General features: G+C 46.5%; 1 protein-coding gene across 1 annotated transcript in view; it reads right to left on the bottom strand.

Moving 5' to 3' along the window:
* LOC119450034 (E3 ubiquitin-protein ligase HERC2-like) overlaps nt 1-20,605 on the bottom strand; it is a 154,818-nt gene that overhangs the window by 8,496 nt on the left and 125,717 nt on the right. Inside the window, 6 exon segments of the mRNA XM_049665596.1 lie at nt 43-1,240; nt 2,902-3,532; nt 4,000-4,274; nt 8,523-8,648; nt 16,752-16,900; nt 17,565-17,852. Of these exon segments, the coding sequence (XP_049521553.1) occupies nt 43-1,240; nt 2,902-3,532; nt 4,000-4,274; nt 8,523-8,648; nt 16,752-16,900; nt 17,565-17,852 (2,667 nt within the window).

The following is a 20,605-nucleotide window of genomic DNA, read 5'->3' as shown; positions in this document are numbered from 1 at the left end:
TGCAGAAAAATGAAGTGAGAGGAGACTAGAGGCACAGCATACCTAGAAAACGGAACATGCTGAGATGTATTGGCAACGTTGCTGCTGGATTAAGCAAGAAGCAGTCACGGTTGGTTCCTGCCTCATCACGGCCATTTGGAGTCAAGATCAGCAGTGGGAGGGAGCCATTCTGAAGTTCATCACACATCTCGGCAATTGACTCACTATAGCCTCCCCCACAGTCATCCACACTTTCACCAACAAACTTGACTTTCCATACACGATGAGGCAGCAAGAGGTTTTCTTGAGTCAGTAACGACATCTTTGACACCATCTGCCCAAAGACGGACTTTGTTCCATGGAGTCCAGCTAATCCATTCTTGGACCTTGAGCGCTTGACCTGAATTCGATTCAGCTCCACGACAGGGCCATGCTGCCGATCTCTGACCATAGTGGCTTGAACCACCTTTCGAAAGGCCCCTTCTTTTCCTGAAAGCACCAGCAGGCCTCTGAGTTGATTGAGTCCTTCCTGCTGTATTTCACTTGATCCCGAAAGGTCAAACATAGAGAGCGAAGGGCAGAACAGCTCAGAAAAATGGTAGAGCAATGCGTAACGGTTACGCAGTGTTGGTATAGGGATGTCCTGAAGTAGGTCATACTCCAATGGTACAGCAGGTGGCATTCTTCCGCAAGCACCTGCCGTGCTTGGGTTGCATGTAGACCAGGCCACAGTATGTGCAGAACCACAGGATACCCGGTTGATCTTTTTTCCCTGCAAAGCAGCGACCAGGCGAGGCTTGTGGATGGCGTTGACAGTGCCATCACCTAACTGACCCTCATCATTGTCACCCCATGTGTAGACTTCTCCTGAGTCAGTACATGCAACGCAGTGTAGCGAACCAACAGCAATGCAAATGACCTTCTTGCCCTGCAGGGCAGCCACCCTCTTAGGCCGGCGAACGTGGTCATCGGTGCCATGTCCGAGACGATGGTAGTCCCCTTTTCCCCAGGTGTACACACAGCCTGAACTTGTCAGAGCCACTGAGAACTGGGAGCCGCACTCAACTCTTATCACACCCATGCCTTGCAAGAGGTCCACACGAAGCGGTACTTTGCAGCCATCAGAGCCACCTCGGCCTAGTTTGCCGTAGTCCCCATCTCCCCAGGACCACACACAGTCATCATCTGTCACACAGAGCGTCTGAGCATCACCACTGCCACAGGCCACGCAGCGAACTCGCCACCCAGAGAGAGCTTCCACCTGCAATCACAACCATAACCAAGAAATGTACTCGAAACACAAATACAGGCTAAGGTGCACCCCCATCCTCACTTCACACAACACTGAACAAAATGATGAGCATGAGCCAGTAGTCCAAGCTCAAATGTTTCTGTAAACCATGATAGCCTGAAAAAGAAATACAGTCGACTTCCGTTAATTTGACCCTGGCAGGACTAAAGAAATTGATCTAATTATCTGACAGGTCGAATTAAATAAGATGCAGAACAAACGCCAAAACACACCGCCGATTCATTTGGCAGTATTTGCCCTATTCTAACACACCCTCGAATCAAACGTGTGCCTGCGTTCTGTGTGTCCAAAGTGGAAAAATAACATAGAAATTACATTAAAGGTGCCCTGAAACATTTCTTTACCTAATCATAGAATGACGGCTCACGAATCTCATGCGGCAAAATGTTTTCGTATACTTGAAGTATAAGTGGTGTTATTGCACCAATACACAGTTCCTCTCACTTTTCGTCTCCACTAGCAAGCTGGAAGCTACATAGGGGAGAAGCCAAGGGGAAAAGCCCCGCCCTAAAGTTGAGTGTCTCAGCAGCGAAACGGCTACGCAGCTACGTGTAACTGTCGTGCATAGACCAGCAGCGCAATGATGAAATTATTTTTCTGTGTTTTGAGACCGCAGACATATATATGTTTCATTTATTTAACTTGGAAATAGCAATTATGTAATACTGAGAATGTCACATTGGGTGGATGTCTCATTTTTCCTTTAATTAATTTAATTAACTGAGAATGTTGTCACGATCACAAAATCAGCCAATAGCTGCTGGTGGGTCCAGCTGCTTGCGATGATGCTGCACGATGACATTGCAGAAGCAAGAGCAAGCGATTGATCGCTGTTTTTGGCACAAGATCGTAATTTCCCTGCTGCTTGCAGTGCAATAATATTTGGCTCACACGTTCACACAGGAGCATGTTGCATACTGATCGGCAATGTTTTCTTACTATGTTCAAAAAATGTTGCAAGGCCCCTTTAAAGGTCCTAAATAAAGTAGAATTCTAATGCATACCCAATTTTTTTATTAAGAAAAATGGGCAAAGGTCTGATATATGTAGCACAATGGCAGCCGGTTTTCTAAAGTCAACTTTGCCTCACAGTTTTTAAAGTCAGCTTCGCCGCAATACAGCCGTGTTATGCGGCCAAGCATACAAACGCCACGAACGAACGCAGCTTTGGTTTCATACCCAACTGCACTGCGCTGACAATTTTCGTCCCAATTTTCTTGGTAAAACAAGGTGCGTGTTAAAATCGGGTTAATACTGTAATCATTGTGAGCTATCGTTAATGTTTGAAAATCTTCCTAGGGCCGAAAAGTGTTTTCACAGGAGATGTGTGTTCAATGCATTCACTGTCCCCTAATAAGCTCCGCCAAGACATGCTGGCCCTAAAGGGGTTGCTATTGGGCTTACCATAGGGGCTAGGCGTGAGCATGCTGACGGGCCAAGCTCAAAGTTCCTCGGTGAAGGCCGATTTTAGGATCGAAAAAATGAAAGTATGGGCTCATAGAAATGTATGGGCACTGGCTGGGATGTTTGGTCGGGATTGAATTAATTGGAGTCGAATTAACCTAAGTCTACTGCACATAAGTGCTTCTTGAATTAGAAAACTAACATACCTTCTTTGGTCTGAGCTGATCATCACTGTCTCCATGTCCGAGTCGTCCATAGCGGCCTTTGCCCCATGTGTAGAGTTCACCACTGGCAGTGATGCAGGCACTGTGAGCACCTCCACAGGCAACATCTACTACCTCCTTGCCTCTCAAGCTTTCGATCACTCTGGGTCGCTCGCAGGAGCTTTTGTTGCCATGGCCAAGCTTGCCATCATCACCCTCCCCCCAGGAGTAAACCTCCCCTTCAGCTGACAGAGCAAGGCAGTGTTTCCCTCCCGAGTTCACCACCACTTTCTTGATGAACACATGCTGCAGGCTCTCCAGGAGTGTTGGGCATGATACAGAGTCAGTGCCGCCAATACCCAGCCTTCCACCTGCTCCATAGCCTGTAGCATACACTTTGCCATCAGCAGTGACAGCAAAGAGCGTCTGTTCGCCTCCGACGACTTGAACAGGCCGCAGAGCACTCAGTGCTTCACAGGGCATAGGCAATTTGACCTTGGCACCTTCTACACCACCTAGCTGGCCCCTGTGATTGTGGCCCCAGCCTAGAATGGTGCCACTCCAACCCCAGGAAAGAGTCCAGTCTTCTGGACGCCTGTTCACCCAGTGGATCAGCTGCTCATCATGCTCCTGCCTGAAAATAAAATAATGGTGCACATCTGACACTGGAAAGATGCTTCATGGCATGTACAAACCTGTCGGCTACTGGAGATTAGTATGGCTCAAACAGCCAGGCATGACTGTGACACAGGCAAAAGCAGATATTTCAGAGCTTTTAGCTTAGTGCTTTCCATGGCCCACTCTGCTCACAGTTACCAGCACCAGCAGACAGCTGCGCTTGTTTCACATCTTTAACTAGTCGTTTACTGCAAAGGCATTGGCATACCACAGTTAGCCCGGCTTTGAAATGACAGCGACCCCAAAAGACACCAATTTGCATTCCACTAAGCCAACAGCTAATAAATGCTTCTAGATAAATTCTCTATTTCTGGTGCAGAGTTCTGCACCAGCAATGCATCGTAGTGATCAAAGTACTGCTGTGAAGCCTAGATCCGAAAGTAAAGCAAAAATTACACATCAGGAAAAGTTTGTAGTACACACCTAAAGACAGTGTGCTCTTCATGGTCTCTAAACATGGCTGCTTCATCTTCTGTTTCCCGGTCATTCACAAACGCTGCATCAGATGGGTCATGTGCTAGCTCCTGAATGCGCTGGCGCACCTCAAGGCAGAAGGAAGTTGGCAGAGAGGTGCGGTGCACAAGAGCCTTTGCAACTCGGGATGCAGCACAGTAACGTCGAAACCAGGCCCAGCGATGACTGTCGCCAGAGCAAGGGAGAGAGTCAAGTCCAAGGTCGCATGCCAGTGCTGCCAGGACCTAAAACGCAACAGTACCCATGCTGCTAGTTAAAAATGATGGCCAGCCTTTCTTCACTGATCATGTGCTGTGTGTAAAGAGGCACAAAGCAATAGTAGCTTAAAGGCAAAAGCAAAGATAAAAATAATCCTTAAAGGTGTCACATACATCCGCAGAACTGATTTGCCATACCTTCTGATTGAACCTCTGCTACAAGATGGATTAATATGTGCATAGTGTTTGAGAGAAAGGAGTTGGAAAGTAGATCTATGGATGATTGCTCTCGGTGCCATTATGCAATCATATACCAGGTTCACTTCTTTTATTGTTTCTTACAATGTTTTACATCAGGCAGATTTCTGAAGTGGCTGGGTTGGTGGTTTTTAAGTATGCTGCACATGAAAAGGCTTGTGTTGTTACAATATTAAACATTCGTTTAGACATTTGAAGCAGGGAGTCCGAATTTTCGGACACAACAAAACTCACTGAAGAAAAAAATTGGTCATCTGTATTCCAGTCGACTTTTAATGACATCGAAGATGCAAAAGATGACTTGAAACTGAGTTTTTAGAAGGCAGAAAATACTGGCACTCGAAGAAGTTAATAAGCTGCTCAACCTTTAGTACAGGGGTTCTCAAGCATGTTCGTTCCAGGGAACCCTGCTAAGCTCCATGAAGCGCCAAGGAACCCCCCAGCCCCCCCGAATTAAAATGTCCTAATTAACCGAATGTCCAATTATCCATGGTATCAAGAAAACAACAAGTGAATGCTTACTACGTCAACACGTTTTTATTTACTGAATCAATCAGCAAGTCTTGCTTTTATTTCGCACAAGAGCAGTGCAGAAGCTGAAATTCTCATCTCATGACTGATTAGAGCTAGCAGTGGCAAAGGCCTCGTGATATCCTTCGTAGAGCGGCCGCGGCGCGGGTCTACATCTGAGACGCTTTTCACTACCGCGCGCACATCCCAATTATTTTTTCACTAGTGAGCTGGTCGCCAAGAAATTGTCTGTCCATCGCAATGTTGCCGGTGCTCTTCATCTTCGACAACTTTGCACTGAGTCAAAGCGAAACTACTGCTTACCGCAACCGCTGCGGACGAAACCGTGGCCCTTATCGACGCGATCATGGACGCCGACCTTGCGGTTGAGAAGGCAGGTGGCCGACGCACACACCAAGTCAAAATGAAACTACCGTTTGCTGCAACAAGTTCGCATGAAACCACAGGTCGCTATCGACGCAATCATGGATGGCGAAGGTACGCAGCCGATGCGCGCACCGAGTCAAAACGAAACTACTGTTTGCCGCAACCGCTGCGGACGGAACTGTGGTGGCTATCGACACGACCATAGATGGCGACTATGCACTTGTGAAGGCACGCGGCTAATCGCCAACGTGGTGTTACGCGCGGCGAATAATGCAAGAATAAGGCTTTGAGGGCGTAATTAGACACGAAGCGTTCCGGCGTTGCTGCCAGTCACGTATCGCGTACGATTGCCGCTGAGGACCCTAGCGATGCGAACTGCGCCGCTTCGATTTTGCTCTTTTGCGGCGCGCCATTCTTTTTTTTCTTATTCCGCCGACGTATACGCCCGCCCGCACACAATCAGCACCTACCATGTCTACAAACGTGAAAAATGCGCATGGTGCTAAGTTACGGCCTCCGAGATTCAAGTGCGAAAGCTTAGGCGCGCTGCGCTGCCCATGGCTGCCCGTTTTCGGAGGTTGGGTAGCTACAAGCTGGTTGCGGATTTATTGCACAGTTCGCGCGTTGCCATTATGCACTGTGATGTGCTTTTTTGACATTCGGGCACAGGTAACGGAGGCTGTGTGGATCGAGCACACCTCGTGTTCACCGTTTTAGCCACTTGGCGAGCGCGGGACCACGGAAAATTTATCAGTGGCTCGCAGAACCCCGAGCAGGGGCCTGCAGAAACCCATGGTTCCGCGGAACCCACTTTGAGAACCCATGCTTTAGTACATGGGTTCTCAAAGTAGGGTTCCGCGGAACCCTGGGGTTCCGCAGGCCCCTGCTCGGGGTTCCGCGAGCCACTGATAAATTTTCCGTGGTCCCGCGCTCGCCAAGTGGCTAAAACGGCGAAAACGAGGTGCGCTCGATCCACAGAACCTCCGTTACTCATGCCCGAGTGTCAAAAAGCACATCACAGCGCGTAACGGCAACGCGCGAACTGCGCGATAAAACCGCAAGCAGCTTGTAGCCACCCAACCTCTCAAAACGGGCAGCGCGCCTAAGCTTTCGCACTTACAACCCGGGGGCCGTAATTTACCAACATGCGCATTTCTCCCATTTGTAGATAGCGTAGGTGCCGATTGCGCGCGCACTGACGTATTCGTTGGAGGAATAAAAAAAATGAAGAAAAAAATGCGCGGAGCATCGCAAATACGCGCCGCAGAAGAGCAAGTATGGCACTAGCCTCCAACCGAAACGAAGCGGCGCAGTCCGCATCGCCATGGTCCTCAGCGGCAATCGTGCGCGGCACGTGATTGACAGCAACGCCAGAACGTTTCGTGCCTTATTGTGCCCTTAAAAGACTTTATTCTTGCGTTTATCGCCGCGCGTAACACCGCGTTGGCGGCATGCCGCGTGCCTTCATAAGTGCGTAGTTGCCATCCACGATCGCGTCGATAACCACCGCAGTTTCGTCCTCAGCGGTTGCGGCAAATAGTAGTTTCGTTTTCACTCGGTGCGCGCATCGGCTGCGCCTTCACAACTGCGTAGTCGCCAACCATGGTAACGTCGATAGCGACCACGGCTTCGTCCGCACTTCTTACAGCGAACGGTAGTTTCGTTTTGCCTTGGTGCGTGCGTCGGCCGCCTGCCTTCTGAACCGCAAGGTCGCCGTCCATGATCGCATCGATAGCGGCCCCGGTTTCGTCCGCAGCGGTTGCGGCAAGCTGTAGTTTTGCTTTGACTCAGTGCAAAGCTGTCGAAGATTAAGAGCCCCGGCTACATCCCGATGGACGGACAATTTGTTGGCGAGCAGCTGACTGGCGAAAAAATAAACGGGATGTATGCGAGCGAGGCCTTCGCCGCTGCTAGCGCTAATCAGTCATGAGATCAGAGTTGCAGCTTCCGCACTGGTCTTGTGCAAATATAAACAGGATTTGCTGATTCATTGAGTAAATAAAAGCGTGTTGACGTAGTTAAACATCTGTTTATTGTTTTCTTGATACCCTCAATAATTCGACATTAGGTTAATTAGGACATTTTAATTCGGTTATTTTGGGGGGGGGGGGGGGTTCCTTGGCGCTTCATGGAGCTTAGCAGGGTTCCCTGGAACGAACATGCTTGAGAACCCCTGCTTTAGTAGCATCCACAAGTGGCGGTGTTGCTGTTTTGTATAGTCGATTTGAAAGCATTTAGCAATGAATTGATAATGCCCATGATTGATCACTCTCTTTCCTGATACAACACAGAAGATATGTTCATTTTCATTTGAATTTTGTTCTCTCTATTAGATAGTATGTCCATTTGCAAAAGTACATGCCGCGGCCGGGATTCGATCCCACGAGCATGAATTTCTTGCTTGTATTTCAAGCTGGATTCATGCTGCAACTAAAATACTATAATTATTGCTTGATCATACGATTACTGAGCAATGACTATGATCTTGACTATGATCACAGCGCAATGACATTACATAAGCAACAAAAGTGACAACAGTAGTACCTGGGGCATGCAAGTAAATATTTGCACAGCAAGAGAGTTCTTATCATTTTTTCAAACAGAACGCTTCACGTTAAATATCACTGTTGATACAAGCAATAATATTTGTGCTTTATTTCTATCCTTATAAAAGTTGAACAAGATAAGTACATTTACAAAAATCTAAGCTTTATGAAACTCTCTCTTCAGTGCCCTCAGGCATTCAACAACACAGCAGAGTCTTACACCCGTATTCTCAAACTGGCCTCGACTCAAAGCTCTCCCTTGAGTCCATTGAGTGGAGCAGAATACCACCTCTTGACCGAAGAAGACACCAAACTTCATTATTTCTCATCAGTAGCTCCTGCGACAAGGAGTCGCTTCAGAAAATGTTTGTACTCCAGTGCAATTGAATACAGAGACTCAGAGCACTGGGTTACATAATTTCACTTTCATGGAATGCCACTAAAGCGCAGTAACTGCCTCAGTCAGAGGCAGTGCAGCCATCCACTTTCTCCAGTCGAGGCAGAGTGTGAAGTGAAGGGATGTTCCAGAATACCGGGGTTAGTGATCTTTCACCAAGTTCCAACAAATGCATACCTTGAAGAAGTTGCTATGCATCAGGTGTTTCCCACCACGAACAATGGGATCCTCGTACTCAAACTGGCGAAGCAATGTCTCAGGAAGGGCCTTGAGTAGGCATACAAGAGCTGTGTCACTGGAACCCTGCGATGTGATAAAGCATTACATAAGCAAAATGTACCTCAAAGAAACATTTGAGAAACCTTGTGCAATACAACTGAACGTACGCAGTGATAGCTGAACATTTTGCTTCTTATAAATTGCTTTAAATAAATGCTTCTTATAATTTATTTATTTATTTATTTCAATACCTTCAAAGCACGAAGGTGTTACCGAAGGGAGTGGGGAACAATATACACAGTCAAAAATATATGAACAATACACATAGTGAACAAGAACAAAATAATGCGGCTACTAAGAGTGCAAGTAAGATTCAACTGCAGCTTTATATGCAATTACATACATCGGTCAGTTGGGCAATAGAGGTGGGCAGGTGGTTCCTGTCAATCGAGGTACAGTATAGACCACTTATAATATAACCGTTTATAGCTGCAGAACTGGTTACAACACGGCCTTTTCCGACTCCTGTTTACCCTCCCATAGAACTCCATGTATACGCATACCGCTTACAGTGCAGCCGCATGAGACGAAATAACGGTTATAATGCTTCCGCGGGAAAATCTCGCCGACAAGGGCGGCAGCGAGCATGCTTCTCAACAAGGTGCACCCACCCATAGAATCCGATGGGAGAGGAGATCAACGAGGACGAAGCAGAGGAGGAACACGAGACGCGGAGCAAACGAACGTAAAAAAAATGTGCGCATAGGTTGCCTAGGCGACGGAGAAACCCTTTGTTCGGCTGCTTATGAGCGGTGCGTTTTGCACTGAACGCGGCTTCAGTTTCTGTGCACCCGTCGCGATGTGTGTCGTGAAGTTCAGATATCGCGCAAGCGACGCTGTCAATTTAAGCAGTGTTTAGCAAATTTAGTTTGGAGATACAGTAAAACCTCGTTAATTCGACCGTCGTTGATTCCGAAAATAGGTAAATTCGCACTCGTCCTCTTGTCCCGGCCGGCGTATGCATTATTCAATGCAATCAAACTCTCATTAATTCGGACTTATTTGGCCGCACATCGGTTAATTCGGACTACTTTTGGAGCTCGGTGAGCAAGGAGCGCCGCAAATGTGTGACACAAAAGAGCAAGAACGGTGCTAGCGTCCAACCGAAGCGACATCGCCACAGCCATCAGTTGAAATCGCATGTGAATGACAGCAACGCCGGAACGCTTCGAGCCTATTTGTGTCTATAAAGTCTGTATTCTTGCGTGTACCGCCACGCATAACACCGCATTGGCCGCGGGCTTTCGTAACTGGGTAGTCGTCATCCACGATCGCGTCGATAGCGGCCACGGTTTTCTCCGCAGTGCTTGCGGCGAACAGCATACTATAGTTTCGTTTTTACTCGGTACGCGTATCGGCCGCGTGCCTAAAAAACTGTGTAGTCGCCATCGATGATCGCATAGATAGCGACCGCGGTTTCGACTGCAGTTGTTGCAGCGAATGGTAGTTAATTCATCCAGACTCGGTGCGTGCGTCGGGCGCGTGCCTTCAGCACCGCAAAGTCGCCGTTCATAATCGCGTCGATAGCGGTCACGTTTCTTTCCGCAGCGGTTGCGGCAAACAGTTGTTTCGTTTTGGCTCGGTGCAAAGCTGTTGAGCTTGAAGAGCACCGGCTACATCGCAATGTGCGCGCAATAGTACAAAGCGTGTCTACATGCTTGGTCTACATGTTTTGCATATGTGCAGGGCTTGAAAATCGTTGTTTTGGTTATAGTGCGGTACCGCTTATAGTGCAGATATTCGCGACTCCGGCGACTTACGTTATAAGCGGTCTACACTGTACTTGGAATAAAATAATCATAAAAGAACTTTGTATGGGAGAAAGGAACGTGTACTCTGTGTTGGTGATCAAATCCATTCCATATGCGGGATGGCTTCTAAAGATGATAATGTTTTAATTGCAGATTGTGATAGATTTTATGAAAAAGAACTAAACAAGACAGCTTCCTGTGTGCACAAAGAGGTGGAAGGCTTAAACCTGTTTTCATAGACGATACACTAGATGTGCGTGCATAGTCTGAAAGAATGAAACGTGCACTGCGATGTTAGACAGAGTCCAAAGTTTGAATAAGAGTGTCAATGCCGGGATCACACACAGAACTGCATATTCGAGCTTCGAACGAACAATCGTTTTATAAAGAAGGAGTCTTAGAGGGGAAGGTGCCCTGGGAAAGTTTCTCCGTAGATAGCCAAGCGTGCGACTGGCATTGTTGGTTATGTAATTGACATGAGTCTGCCATGAAAGGTTAGAGGTAAATTTAATGCCAAGATACTTATAGCGCGAAACATTTTCTAAAACACTGCCATTACTAAGATATTTGGGAACGCTCGTACAATTAGTCTTATGGGAAACTCGCATACCTTACATTTACATTACCTTGTTGCAGAAGGATACTGTCAGTATTAGTGGAAATATTTCTGTAAATAACGCAGTCGTCTGCAAGTAATTTAATTGAGGAGGAAATAGTATTAGGCAGGTCATTTATGTAAATAAGGAACAAAAGAGGGCCCAAAACAGAGCCCTGAGCCACACCAGAAGTTACAGGAGAATCTGAAGAATTACAATTGTTAGCAGTAACCAACTGTGTTCTGTTAGCGAGGAAATGTTGAATCCATGCTAGTATATTGCAGTCAATGTTTAATTTACTTTGCTTAAAACGGAGTAACCGGTGAGAAACGAAATCAACCGCTTTAGAAAAGTAAAAAAAAAAAACTTCGTGGATGCCGCCTTTAAGGGTGAAACGCAATAGCATTCAAAGATCCCTGACTGCTTCTCACGCTTCCCGGCAACTGCAGCTTATGTAACCGTAATGACTACCTGCAAACGCTGGCGGCAAACACTATGCACGAAGGCAAGCTTTCTGGTTCTTTTATTTTTTTTTCCCCCGCATGGGGCGAGCGCGGCGTGCCACTCCCATTAAGAGAGACCTCAAACGGCAGCTGGAAAAGGGGTTTGTGTTTGAGTTTCTGCGTAACAGAAATATGTTTTCTCATATATTCAAGTTACAATAGAACGCTATCATGTCTGTAGGTTCCGTGTAAGTCGTACTTTATGAATTTTGAGGGATATTGGTCTGTAACTTAAGGTATGAGGCCAAGTGCTGGGAAAAAAAAAGGTTAAAAAAGGATAAACAATACAAATTATTGGTCTACATCATAAGGAACACTTTTTAGGCCCATGTGAGCCTTTTAAAGTATGCATTATTTTTTCAACATTTTTATTATTTGAAAAACTTAATCAAATGTGGGTCTCACGCCAACAGTCGTAACTCTAATTTACCTCGATAAAAAAACACAATTTATGGCATAGGTATAGGGGAGGCTTTGATCTGTGCAATTAAACAAAAAACTGAGATCAGATGAATTCTCGAAGCGTAGTGATGAAATAACCAATAACGTCGTTGTGCTTCCATTGGGTGTGCCTTGATGTAAAAGGCATCCGTATCAAAACTTGTGGCACGATTTTACTTGTTGAGGTTCATTACACACCCAATAATGAGATAAAAAATTGTGCCAAGTTTCACAAAAAAATCTTTATTAGGGAAAAAGTTATGAATGTTTCGTTTCAAGAAACTGCAAAAAGATGGGTTCTGAGAAAATCAACAAAAAGATTTCAAAAGCATAGCGCTTACATAAGATGATCAGGAGAGCTAAAATCCTCTATATTTGGAGCCAGTTCCGTCTTGGCAGCTGGAATCTTGTCTGATTTTGCTCGTGTGGCACCTCGACTTTCTTTTTTTTCTAGCTTGCTTTACAGGTATTTGCAGTATGTCTCCAGGTCCGTCGCCTTGTACTGATTACCGGCAAACTTTCATTTTGTGCGTCTTTGCGCTCTAAACTTCCCCATTCTGTGGCTGCCAGTAAGAAAAAGTAAACGACAGACAGTAAACATATCTACGAAACAATCCGCTGCTCCTTTAGTGTGCGTGCAGCCTCCAGAACTTAAACAACATGTGCAAAACATTGCACATCTGCCTGGTGAGGCGTTTTATTATTTTTATTGATAACTAAAGTGTTGAAAATGCTATTATGGCATTATTATACTTTTGTACGTGATACGATTCTTAAATAACCAGCAAAGAACTGCAAACCAGGGCATTTTTTCTGTTCCACAGAAAACTGGCACTTTCAGTTTCGGTTTCGTAGACGCCGGGTGGGTTTACATTTTTTTTATGTATCTTTTGAAAGAAACTGCGTAGAAAGAAACTTTTTTCAGCAAAATGATGGAGACAGGGTTCGTACACAATATTTGGCTGGAAATTCAAGGACATTTCAAGGATTTCAAGGATGCAAAAAGGCAGAATTCAAGGAGTGTTAGCGTAATTTTATTTCCTCACATGACTTAGGAAAGGAGCCCTATTTTCGCATTAATTTCTCTTTCAAGAGCTGTTATCTCCGCTTCTTTTTCTTTGGCTGTTCGACGGAAACTCCGTCGCCTTTCGCCTTTCTGGTGGCTCTTCAAGGCAGATTCCCCCATCGTTGCAATGTCGACCGTCTTCTGACATAATGCGCACATTGCTCGATAAGGATCGCTTGGTTCCGGTCTCACCCAGTGACGATAGTCCGTATGTTGCAGCCACGTAGGCTGAAACTTGCACTTCCCGCCTGGCATCTTGTCAAAGTAAACACACAACGCAAACGCGAACTTCACTGAAATGGCGCGCACGAGGCCGACAAACGGCCCGACTATAGTACCTAAAAGACACATACTAGTGTGCCGAGAGCGGGTGTCGCGGTAGCACAGAGTGTGATGCCTGCCGCCGCCGGCCGCTTGGTGCGCTGCACTTCGAGACTGTGCCGGACCATGCTGAGACATGGGCGGACTTCAGGCAAGACACGACGCGAGTCTCCCCATTTGCCCGGCGATCTGCCTCTTATGTTCTTGTCCCAATCCGCAATACGTTCGGGGTCTGCGGACGCGCTGGGTAATGAGATGAGCCGTTTCTTTCCGCGTCTCTGGGAAATCGCGGTTTCGCGACCTGTTCAAAGTTTCTTTAGACAGACGAGTGCACACATAGACGCAAAAAACCCACTCACAATAAGAAAAGACTGCAACGAAAGCGGCAGCAAGGCGAGAAATGAACTAAGCATTGCAATCGACGCGTAGCAATCAACGCATCGCAAACGAACGCGAGTCGAACACCGCAGGATTTAGCATGGTGCCGACAGGCATCGCCGTCTAGTGGCCCGCGGCGGCAGGCATCACTGCCCGCGCCACCGTCCCGCGTTGGACACTCACTTTCGGTGGACGGCACACTAGAGTATATTCTAGGCACTATACGCAAGCCGAGCGAGCGATATGTCTCGCATTGGATTGGATTGGATTTCCAATTGCATATTAGTTGCCAGACGACGTAGGGGCTGCGAGATTTAAAACCGAAACTTCCTGATGTTGCCCTTTAGTCAACACAGCTTGTTTTCATGGGCATTCGTAAGCGAAAGGGCCTTAAATATCAGCATGACTTGCGGAGGTACATCGTTGATTTCCTCTAGCGGAACAAATCCCACGGGATTTTCAAGGATTACAAGGAGCCCACGGGTATTCAAGTAGTTTCAAGGGCCCTTGAACTTATACTGTCAATATCAAGGATATTCAAGGATTTCAAGGGGCTGTGCGAACCCTGGGAGAATAAATTCCTCATCTAACAAAGCTGAAAACAAAAAATGGACATTTTGAAAAAAATGTGCAATTTCGACTTGGCCTCACACCTTGAAAGAGACTGTGCATTACCAGACTTAAAAAAAAACAGTACCACCTTGCCCAGCTTCCAATCCCATGGTGAAATCCAAGATTCTAAGGACTTGGAAAATAGTTTTGATAAAAAGGTTGACGAATAAACGTCGATGCTTCCTAAAAACTTCGAATTGATATCATCCACTCCACAAGACGAAGACAATTTCAGGCCACGAATGAGCTTCTGCGCACCATCACAGTCAATAAAAACAGGATTCATAATGGGGAAGCTATATTCATTAGTGCTGGGAAAGAAAACAACCGAAGTTGAAAAAGATTGGGAAAATACATCAGTGAGCACAGAACAACACTCAGCACTCGAAATGGCTAATGGCTACACCGTTACAATCGATTAAAGATACTGTCTTCTGCTTGTGACCACCTGTGACATTCCATTTTTTTCGTGTTTGTTACAAGTAACGAAGCAAGGGTGCCCTGATAAAAAATTTCCTTGGCCTTTTCAGCTGCCTCCTTGTACTGAGCAGCACATAGCTTTCGGCTGGTGTGTGAACTTTACACAAAGTCATAATAAATGTGCCAATGATTACTACAGCAGTACTCTTAGAAGTGTTAGCAGAAAACCTTTATGTCCATAATTGTTGAACAGCCTGGTACCAGGTAGCATGAAGACCCATCGGTCAACCGTCCAAGCCATTTTGCAGGCAGTAACACATGGCACAGCATACCTGGTGAGATTACTTAGCTATGCCAGAGGGCCTACCAGTTCTTTAAAGGGTCCCTGAAACGGTTCAGACAAATTTTGTAGACGCGTAGGGTACAGCTACAGTAAAACATTCACGTCACAATTTAAGTGAAGCGTCTCGTATTAAGAGAGCTACAGATGATTACAAGTTACCCTCCTCCCTAGCCATGCATTTCCTCATCAATTCGTTCGCCGAGTGATTGGGGCTAAGCTCCGCCTTCGCTGGCTCTACGTCATGCTGTGACGTGTTGTCGCCTATTTCCGGTTGTCTTGGAGCCAGTGCGCGAAGGCTCTCCAGCCTCTCCACTAGCCGCCCAGCTGTCGATCCCCAGCGAGAGCGATCAAGCAGCGTGCGTTGTGAGCGTTCTGTCACAGCGCCGAGCATGTCCGGTATTCCGGTAACCACAGGCGAGCTGTGTGTTTTGACAGATAAGCAGAGGCATAAACTAAAGCCCCTCCATACAGCTGTGATGAAGGAGATTCGTAGATGTACGTGAGCGGCCTGGTCGGCATGCACGGTCCAGCCACCCGGTGGCGCAGAGCTTAACCAGCCAAATACAGAGCTAATATTCCTGTAACCAAGTGTAAAACATTTTAAACATATAAAAAGACAATGTGTTCAAGATTATGCTCCTGCCAAAAATTTGAGCCAGCAGCAAAGTAGAAAAAAGTTGATTACTGCTATATTAGCTGTGTGCTTGGTTGAGCTTTGTGCCGCCAGGTGGCTGCACCGTGCAAGCAGTTCACGTTTGCGCCTCCGTTCATCACGTAAAACGTGGTAAAACGGCCAGTACATTTGCGCTTGCGTTTACCTGAATACCAGACATGCTAACCTCTACTGTGGAAATCCTTCGATGTGAAGTGAGTCCGATGCGCTGCAGCCACTCCACTCGTCAGCTGTCTTGCAGCGGGGCATGATGTCACAGCTTGACATGCCGCCGATTGCTACCGTTTGCAGCCCACAACGCAACAAGGGTAAACCATGGAGCTCGCGAAAAGAAAGAACAAGACCAACACTGACCGCGCACCTCTCGTCAATACGGAGCACGTTATTTTAACACAAGCAGGCGACACTTGCTGTGGGCCAGAAGTGCTTTAAGTGTAGTGATACATTTCCTTGTGCATTCTCTTTCTGTTACTTTCATCTTATAGAAACAAATTAACTAACACCTTAACTATAACGAACAACATTTGTTCACCATCATGATGGAAAAATTATCGATGACGCACGCTGGGCAGCCAATCGGATAGCTCGCCCTACTGACGTGTTATGGTCAAATCGCGTCACTTGGTCACAAAACTCAGCCGATTGGCGTGCTGCGATCGGTAGCGATGTACATTTTAAAACCTTATGATAAATTACACGCTTTACGTCAAGCGCTTAGATGTGCCAATTAATGATCAGAAGGACCTACCCTAACGACTCAGTGTGTTTGTACAAAATAGTCAACATCGTTTCAGGGTCCCTTTAAGTAAATTCAAATATAAGGGCCCTACTTCCCCAAATATGTAAATCTAGATTCCACAATAGTTGGCTTGTAAAGGCTATATGTACTATCTATAAACTGCATGTGCTAGACAACTCAAAAATTTCACTCTCCATGCTTCTGTCCTGTCTCACAGATCTACTTGCTAATACATGCCATGCACTACCCTGAGAAAAAGCTATATAAGAAGGGGGAACACATACACTTGGGTTCAATGCAGGGAGCTGCTCAGGAGACAGGTCTGGATTGCTAGGCGTTTGCACAAGAAGTTGAGACACATTCAGCGACCTTCCCACTCCTGCCGTCATGAGCTGCCTGAGCTGGTGGAGAATCCACATCCTTTGTGAGGGGGCTGTAAAAACACACAAGCAGAGTTAAAAATGTGGAAAGCATGGCTGAACACAAACTAGAATGCACCTGGTGAAAGAAGAAATGAAATGAAAAAAATGGTAATAATTCTCCAAAGGAAACAAGTAAAAGATTAAATGATATACACTGTAGGCCTTTAGTTGCTGTCAAACTTAACCTGAACAATGAAGACATGTCTGCAATAGATGGATTTTGTTTAACAAATATGGGCTTAAGGAGCAAACATGGAATGATTTGGAAGGAAGATGCTATAATTGATTATCTTGCCTAAGGTGGGAGTATGCTTATACTTAACAGTTTTTTGTATGCTTATCTTGAAAAGCTGGGAGAATGCTTATTATCTAGAACAGGTGAAAGTATGCTTATCGAGAACAGTTTCCCCTTAGTAGCACTTGCAGATCATTCTGAAACAACCACTCAAATAAGCTCAGCTCCTAGTCTGTGCTTTATGCGTGTCCTGCATCTTAGTTATTCACGTCGCAGCAGAGTGTGGTTATACAATGTCTTTGAACTAGTTGACCAACCAAGACACTTTTCGCCTGTGAGAAAATGTTACTTCTCACAGATGCCATGGGTCATAAGATGTCTTTGATGATAGCACTTGTGTCAGTTTTTGTCCCACTACAGAGTGCTCAGTGTGAACTTGCCAAGGTAGCTGAGCTGAGCACAGGCTGCAAGTGCAGCTGCCAGGCGAGAGGCGATGGCACGATCAGCGCAGCTGCGCAGATCAAGCAGGCAGACAACCAGTTCAACTGAAGGACGGGAGAGGAAGGCCCGGTCTGAGAGGCTGTCAGCTCCCGTGCCACCAGGGGACACCACTGGGTGCACAGTGAAACGCCACCCCCAGCCATTCACTGAACTGTCACTGGTGAACTTCCAGTGGAGCTCGTTGCCTGGTATTCGCACCTCAGGGGACCAGTTGCACCATTCCCGGCCTGAAAAAAAAATTAATTGGGTGATTCTATTCACACAAAAAGAGAAAAAAAAGAACAAAATGCTGCTATAAAAAAGTTTAATTTAAGGAGGAATGTCATCAGGAGAGTAAGTGCAGATGTGTGCCATGATTCTCCTCGAAATTCCAAAAAACTTTGTTACAGGAGTACTGACACAAAAATTTATTGGCTCAGTTTTTTGCACTTAATCAGTCAGTACCTATTGACCCAATAATCATGGTAAAAAAACTTGTTTGCTCCAGAACGCAACACTTCTTCAGTTGCATGCTCATATGTTATGACCATTCGCGGTTTTGATTTCAGAGAGCACTTCGTGCCCCATGATGTAAGAAGCATGCTTGTAAGCAGCGATGATCACGTGAGCCCACAGACCGGTGATGCATGCTGGCGCACTTGTCTACCATGCCATCTGTGTCCTGTTTTGTCTACTAGATTCGTGCTAGTTTGGCGAGAAACGTGTGCATTGCTACATCATTATGATGCTTTGTTGGACAGATGTCCACTACACAGTACAATGCTGTCATTGGAGAGCTTTAGCTGGTCCAGAAACTTCTTACCGTTAACGGTTTACTGGGTAAATGGAGAGGTGTACGGTAGGAACGCTGGTAGCAACATATGGCGATGCAGTGTCTAACTCAGAGAGCATGCAAAACTAATACTGCTAAAATGAGGTTTATAGTCTAGAACAGGCGGCTAGAACAGTTACGGGCGGCGCTCTTCAGCGTCGTCTTCCATGAAGCGATCACGATGCTGCTGGTGTTGGTGGTGTGCATTATCTTCAGTTCATGGAGTTCATCTTCTTCATTACAATCACCCCTGGTATAAAAACAGCCATCCTGGCGTCTCAAGCAGTAGTGACCACAAGCGGCTCACGGTAATGCTTAAGGCGATCTACGTGAACAATGTCACGTCCACGACGACGGAGGTCAGAGGGGGGTGTCAGTGGTTTGATGAGGTAATTCGCCGAAGACGTGCGCTGGACAATGCGATAAGGTCCATCAAAGCAGGGAAGAAATTTTCAAGAGAGGCCAGAAGCGTTCGAAAGTACTGACAGCCAGACAAGGTGGCCGGGAGAGAAGACAAGTTGCACATAGTGAGCATCATGAAGTCTTGGCGTGGCGTCGTGGTGTCTTCGGGCATACCAGGCCGAAGCGTACGGGTGCAGAGTTCCAGGATGGAAGAGTGGCAGTTGAGCCCACCACCTCCACCAATTAAAATGAGGTGTATGTCCGGAATAGGCGGCTAGAACAGTTACGTCAAGCAGCGCTATGAACCTTAACTTCAGCATCGTCTTCCGTGAAGCGATCACGATGCTGCTGCTCTTGGTGGTGTGCATCATCTTCAGTTCATGGTGTTTGTCTTCATCACACTGCAACTTGCAAATTCTACCTAACTGCTGGTGTAAAGTGTTGGTAGCGACATAATCATTAATGTACCATACATTTATGATTATTCCTTTTAACAATAACACCGATGAGACAAAAATAAAACTTTGAATGCATGATACACTCGAACCTCGTTATAACGGGATATAATGAACTAATGGATATAACGAAGTAAATGAAATTCCCCTTGAAATCCCCATAACCCACGTATTTAAAACCTCATTTTAACGAAGTGAAATTGTCCTGCCAATGGAGATAGTGAACTAGATTCGTCTCCGAAATAAAAAAATACTCGACCAGTTGCGCACTGAGTACATCGCTTTCCGCGGGGTTACAGTGCTTGTTCGCAGCGGCAGTTCCAAAACTCCTGCGTTCCCACTTCGAATACGTCGTCGAGTAACACTTGTCTTTCTCACCACCACACGTAGCTGCACACCTGCGCAGCGAACGCACTTCTCCACTGCCCTCTCTTGTGCACCGCTGCACGGCCATGCGCAGCGGTGCACAAGAGTAGTGCATTCACTTCTCTCTTTCTCTATGGCGCACCGCACAGGCAGCCGCAGCTTCGCCTTGCCTCAGAGACCTCCCCGGCGCAATCTCGGGGGTCACGCCCAGCCCGTGCATTCACTTCTCCATCTCCCTACAGCGTGCCGAACGGGCTGGCAACTGGGCGTGGCCTCTGAGATCGCATTGGCATTGGTGCAATCTCGGAGGCCACGAGCCTGCCAAGCCAAGTCTGCGTGGCGAAGTTTGCTTGCTTCCTCGAACACGCAGCGAAGCGCTGTGTGCCACGTGCTGCCCAACTGCGACGAGCCAAGTGGAAAGCGGACGTGAGAGCCCATCACCATGAAACAGAAGGCACTCATCTAAAGGCTGTCTTGTCAGGTGCTAAGTCACGTATTGTACACATAAAAAATTCTTTTGTTGTTCTATTCAAGTTTTGTCACATGTGTGGCGGTGTAGTGCAGTTCCGTGGGCCACAAAGCCATCATCTTATTTCCATGTTTACAATTGTGCACCCCATTGGGCATATACATATTGCAGTAAATTGCTATAATGGATATAACGAAGTAACGGATATAACGCAGTAACTTCGGCTCCCCCTTCAACTTCGTTATAACGAGGTTCAAGTGTAGTTGGACAAATGTCACAAGATGTCACCACCCACGTTGCTACTGCAAGCCACGCCACAGTTAACCTGGTGATCCGTAAACGGGAAGAAGTTTGTATGTATGCTTCATGTGCACACATATGTACACTTTGTGCGTGATCAGTGCAAGACACCTCAATGCAAACGGTGCTCAAAAATCTTCTGAACAATGAGACAAGCCAATGACATCGCACATCACT

Source organism: Dermacentor silvarum, chromosome 4 (genome assembly GCF_013339745.2).
Source record: "Dermacentor silvarum isolate Dsil-2018 chromosome 4, BIME_Dsil_1.4, whole genome shotgun sequence".
Lineage (NCBI taxonomy): Eukaryota > Metazoa > Arthropoda > Arachnida > Ixodida > Ixodidae > Dermacentor > Dermacentor silvarum.
This window is presented reverse-complemented; position numbering and strand designations above follow the sequence as displayed.